The 4,691-nt window shown below is 36.7% G+C and overlaps 1 protein-coding gene across 1 annotated transcript; it reads right to left on the bottom strand.

Moving 5' to 3' along the window:
• Positions 1–292: 292 nt before the first annotated feature.
• LOC100180996 (fez family zinc finger protein 2-like) lies at positions 293–4,380 on the bottom strand. The gene is made up of 9 exons (XM_002127135.3): positions 3,975–4,380; positions 3,788–3,898; positions 3,551–3,652; positions 3,072–3,164; positions 2,907–2,993; positions 2,418–2,701; positions 1,795–1,911; positions 1,304–1,463; positions 293–863 (listed from the first exon to the last, which is right to left on the bottom strand). Exons 1-9 carry the CDS (start codon positions 4,351–4,353, stop codon positions 682–684), a joined length of 1,515 nt encoding a protein of 504 aa, XP_002127171.2. The 5' UTR covers positions 4,354–4,380; the 3' UTR covers positions 293–681.
• Between the last annotated feature and the right edge of the window lie 311 nt (positions 4,381–4,691).

A 4,691-nucleotide genomic window follows, 5' to 3' on the forward strand; every position in this document is an offset into this window, starting at 1 on the left:
TTCTTCGAATGTTCTTTGTTTACTACAGAATGGGACCAGAAAATAGAATGAAAATGCGTCCCACTTTCCCCCACCCTACTTATACTAATGCTTATCTGCTACTTATAGGTCAGTTTGTTACGAAATAGAAAGAACTGATTCTATACAGAAAAACGAACGATTTTTTGTAAAAGGACAAATTTTAAAGCTATATATATATAGTTCTGTTTATTTGATAATAGTTTGACGTCATAATTCACAACAATAAAGGCAACATATGACGTCACAGTGCTAAATCGAGAAATAGGCGGCACGTGACCAAAAAGGAACTTTTTTGCACATAATTAAAACGTCAAAATAATTACACCATCAAAAAACACCGAAAATTGTGGCAACTGTAAAAACAAAAGTGTAAAATCAATACATAGCAGTTTTAAGTTATGTGGTGTACCCAACCAATAAGGCGTTAATATTTTGTGCTTTTTCAAACTTGGCGCTTTTGACAGTAAATTAGAGGTATTTACTTTTATAAGCATGCAATACCAGCATGGCCAAAAGCAGTAAATATAAACCATCGTTAAAAAGTCGCTCTTTGCATTGCCTTTAATGCATACTTTTTCGAAAATGATTGCCAAAAATACTCCGACACGGCAGCGCTAATTTAACGTCTCAAGACCAACAGCAAAAGAATAGTTCTACACCTTATTGTTTAACGTTATGCTGTGATTCCTTGTGCCGCCTAAGGTCAACTTTTCTTTGGAAAGCGCGGTCGCAAGCATCACAGGCAAAGGGTTTGTAACCCGTGTGTTTTCGCATGTGAGTAATGAGATTGGAGCTCTGACTGAAGGCCTTTCCACAAATACGACATTTGTGCGGCTTCTCACCTGTTTAATAAAAAGAGCGATTATTGTACTCAGTTTTAAACATTCTAGATGAAATGTTTTATTTATTTTTTTAATTTCAAATAAAATATTAAATAAAATGTTTTAAGTTACGTTATGACATGTGCTAAGTATTTTCTCTACTCTTTGAAAAATGCTTTATAAATTTTAGTTTATTTCAAACTCTATTAATTAGACACGTGTACAATTCCTATTAAAATCCAGTTCAAATATGTATTTCTTTGCAATAGTAGGAAAAATTTAAACGGTCATAATTACCGACGAAGGAACATACATGGTAACTTGTAAGTTGGCACGAGGTGTTAAACCCGTGTGATAACGGCTGTAGTTTTCGGCCACGCGAGGATAAAGTAAGTTTCATTCATTCATTCATTCATTCATTCATTCATTCATTCATTCATTCATTCATTCATTCATTATACCTGTATGTATGAAGGTATGTTTCTTCATGTCTGACTTTTGGTGAAACCTCTTCCCACAGTAAGGACATGGGAAGGGACGAGTATCACTGTGTATTAGGAGGTGGGTGGATAAAGTAGACGAACGTTTGAAGGTTTTGTGGCAGATATGGCATTCGAATACCTGAAAATATAGTTGAGTTATATAGGTGGTGGTTACCGACGTAAATTTTAGAGTGTGGAAAATTTTCATTCCATTTTCCCGTCCTATTTGGTAGTAAACAGAAAACCGTATCCTCCCGGTTCCCGTTTGAAACCGGTACCTACAGCACAACATTCTAAATATCCTAATCGTGTTTTAAACAACTAACAACCGTGTTTGGGAGTCGTGAGGATACGATTTTTTAATTCTTTGAGTGTTGCTTGTTTACTACCAAACAGTAGGAGAAAATGGAATAAAAAAATGTTTTTTCCCTCTAATTCTATATTACAATGATAAAATGATCGTGTTTTACCTTTTCCCTATTATGGCTTGCCTTATGCTGACCCAGAGTTACAGCATGGCCAAAGGATTTGCTGCAAACGTCACAGTTGAATGTTCGATCACCTGAATGCGCTCGTCTACCGTGGACCTGGGATGGAAATACACAAAATATATAAATGCAAAAGTGTATGGACTAAATATGAATGATACTTTATAAAATAAAGCTATGTATGATAACCTAGTATATGTTTGACTGAAAGCGGTTAAAAAATGTAATTGTGCACCGATGTATAATACTGTGGGATAAGATGCTTGGACACCTTTAGCAAAGAACATCCATATATTCTGATCGTGTTTTAACAACAACCTATGAAAGCCATGATAATACGGATTTATAATTACGGTTTAGAAAGAATGCGGTTTGGAAAATAAAATGAATATGTGTCCCATCTTCGCCCACCCGACTATATAGTTGTTATTATTCAAATAAGCAGTTTATTTTATATATAAATGCGAACAGTATAATTACAAGCTAAGCAAATTTTTTTTGTGTATAGATTTACAGAATGGTATTAAATAAAAATACAGTTTTATTGAATTTGCTTTCATAGTTAGTGAATTTTTGCGGAATAAGTCTCATACATTATTATTTACCTCTAATCCATGCGCTGTAGTAAAGTCTTTGTTGCACTGTCCACACGTAAACTGTTCATTTGAATGATAACAGTTTGGTTGGCTCATAAATGGCGGCGGTTGTGGATTACTCGCAGTTGTCCCCAAAGTATTCGGGAAAAATAAGTTGCCCAACATAGGCGCTTGAGATGTCACTTTCGCGTGATGCTCCCGTATGTTCTCGACAAGTTGTTTGTGGTTAAGAACGGCGTTGGTGGTAGCGTTATCGCCCATTAGGGAACGGTGTTTCAATAAGCTTGGCAACCCTGCAAAAATTAACACTTTAACATACAAGAGGGGCAGTGACTGACAGAAGCGCGACATTGTTTACCGGTTATTATAAACGATGCGTTCAGTGATAAGATAAAAATGCAAAACAAAGCGTTAAAACTGGGTGAAGCGGCAAGGGAGTAGCCACCCTTGACACGTAATATTCGGTAAATGGCAAGACGACACACATACGTTTCTTACCTGAATAAAATGGAAAGGCTCGAAGGAACGAAGAAATATTTTGAGCTTGCGCAAAGTGATGTAAATTCATCATTTGCGGGGGAGGGACTGAAATGTACAGAGTTTATAATCTCGATTTGGAAAGTTATCGAATTTGTTTAATCAAATATAAAAAAAGACAATTACCTTTGTTATTTTCGTACGTGCTCTGCTGTACATTTTGCTGCCACTGCGCATGCGCATTGTAGATAGTGGGAAACCTCAAGAGTTGAGTTTTTGCTAAAATCAAAATCAATGACATTATATAATTGAATGAAACGTATTTGTCCTTTCGCGTGGCGGGGCAACTAACATTCGCTATATAGCACGGTGTTCTGTTTCACAAACTTTATGCTTTTTATCAGTTACCACGCATGTAAATATACAAATTTATTTAAAATATTTGATTTATAAGGTCTTACAGCCATTTGAAGTAATACTGTTTAAATTACGTTTAGTAAAATTGTATAATGTAATTTTTGTTGATATATTCCCGGGTTTCAATTTGTGTATAAATTTCACCTCACGTTTCCAAATACAGTAATTGTACACACATATCCTCACGCATGGCAATGCCATTTGATACTGTGACAGACAAAGTCAAATCCAACAGTCAAACCACTCACCGATTAATTGTTGCAGCGCATAATTGTTCCATTCCGGCATCATTGCTGTACCGAGGGTTGAAAGTTTCGGACGTTTTTGACGCGGGGGTTCGACGTGGCCAACTGGTAAACGTTTATTTCAATAAAATTCATGCATTGCAATTAATATGTAATGTATATCGCACAAAAAAATATAATTTTGCCACAAAATTTTATTTTTTTTACATTTTTTATGATTTTAACTTTTTATGTTTTTACCTTTTCCGGTTGAATTTAAGGCTTCCACTGGGGGCCGCCAAAGATCTTTGCTTCCTGAACTTGATGGGGAAGTTGAAAAAGTCTTGTGATTGAAATTAGTTTTGTTTGTTTCTAAAAAAAAAATATTTTAATTTATTAGACAAAAGATTGTGGAGACTTCCTTATGTTATTTGAGTTAATGTCTTACCCTGTTGCCTTCCCCATCCACTTTCGCCTTTCATAGAGATTGGAGATTCGATCGACGACTGGCCGGACTCTCTGTCTTGATTTCCCGCCGGCGAGCTTGACTCGCTCGATGTTTGTCTGCTGTAGCAATCGCGGTGTCCATTTTCCGCAGCGGGGTCCGTGATTCGGGGCTTCGGTTCACCGATGTCCTTTGAGTTTTTGAAAGTAAGAATTTCTGCCTTAAACTTGTTCATGCGAGGGTAGAGTACGGGTTCATTTTCATGTTGAAACTGTTTCGTCATCTCAACTTGCTTCCGCAGAGTAGAATCAACGTACTTTGGCTTCATAGATAAGCAGAGAGGCTGCGTTTGCAAATCAGTGTTCATCCTTATCGTTTCCATCACATACCTGCATGAAAAAGTAAACAAAACATAAATAATTAGTTAAAAATCTAAGTTTTACAAACAGCGACGTATAACTCCCATCGAAGTTGCGAACCCGCGTAACGAGTAATGTCTCGACCTTTCTTCAGCTGAGGCGCCTCAGTCTCTCAGTGCTGGAGACGAGAGACGAATGAAACCCATATACTCGCTCACTTTTACCATAGCGTCCTTTTCAATTATTAATCGCAATGTTTGATATGGCCACCCTTAATACAAAATAAAATTGCGATTACCGCTGTGAAGGGAAAATTGCCCGGTCGCAAAAATAAAATCCTATCCGAGCGCCAATCTGCAGC

The sequence above is a fragment of the Ciona intestinalis genome, chromosome 2 (assembly GCF_000224145.3).
Source record: "Ciona intestinalis chromosome 2, KH, whole genome shotgun sequence".
Classification (NCBI taxonomy): domain Eukaryota; kingdom Metazoa; phylum Chordata; class Ascidiacea; order Phlebobranchia; family Cionidae; genus Ciona; species Ciona intestinalis.

Bases quoted from the DNA above. Each gene is read 5' to 3' on its own strand.
- LOC100180996 (XM_002127135.3), bottom strand. From the start codon at position 4,353: ATGGAAACGATAAGGATGAACACTGATTTGCAAACGCAGCCTCTCTGC. The intron at 3,653-3,787 runs GTAAAAACATAA...AACGTTTACCAG, and splicing joins CTTAAATTCAACCGGAAAAG to TTGGCCACGTCGAACCCCCG. The intron at 1,464-1,794 runs GTAAAACACGAT...CTATATTTTCAG, and splicing joins CAAGCCATAATAGGGAAAAG to GTATTCGAATGCCATATCTG.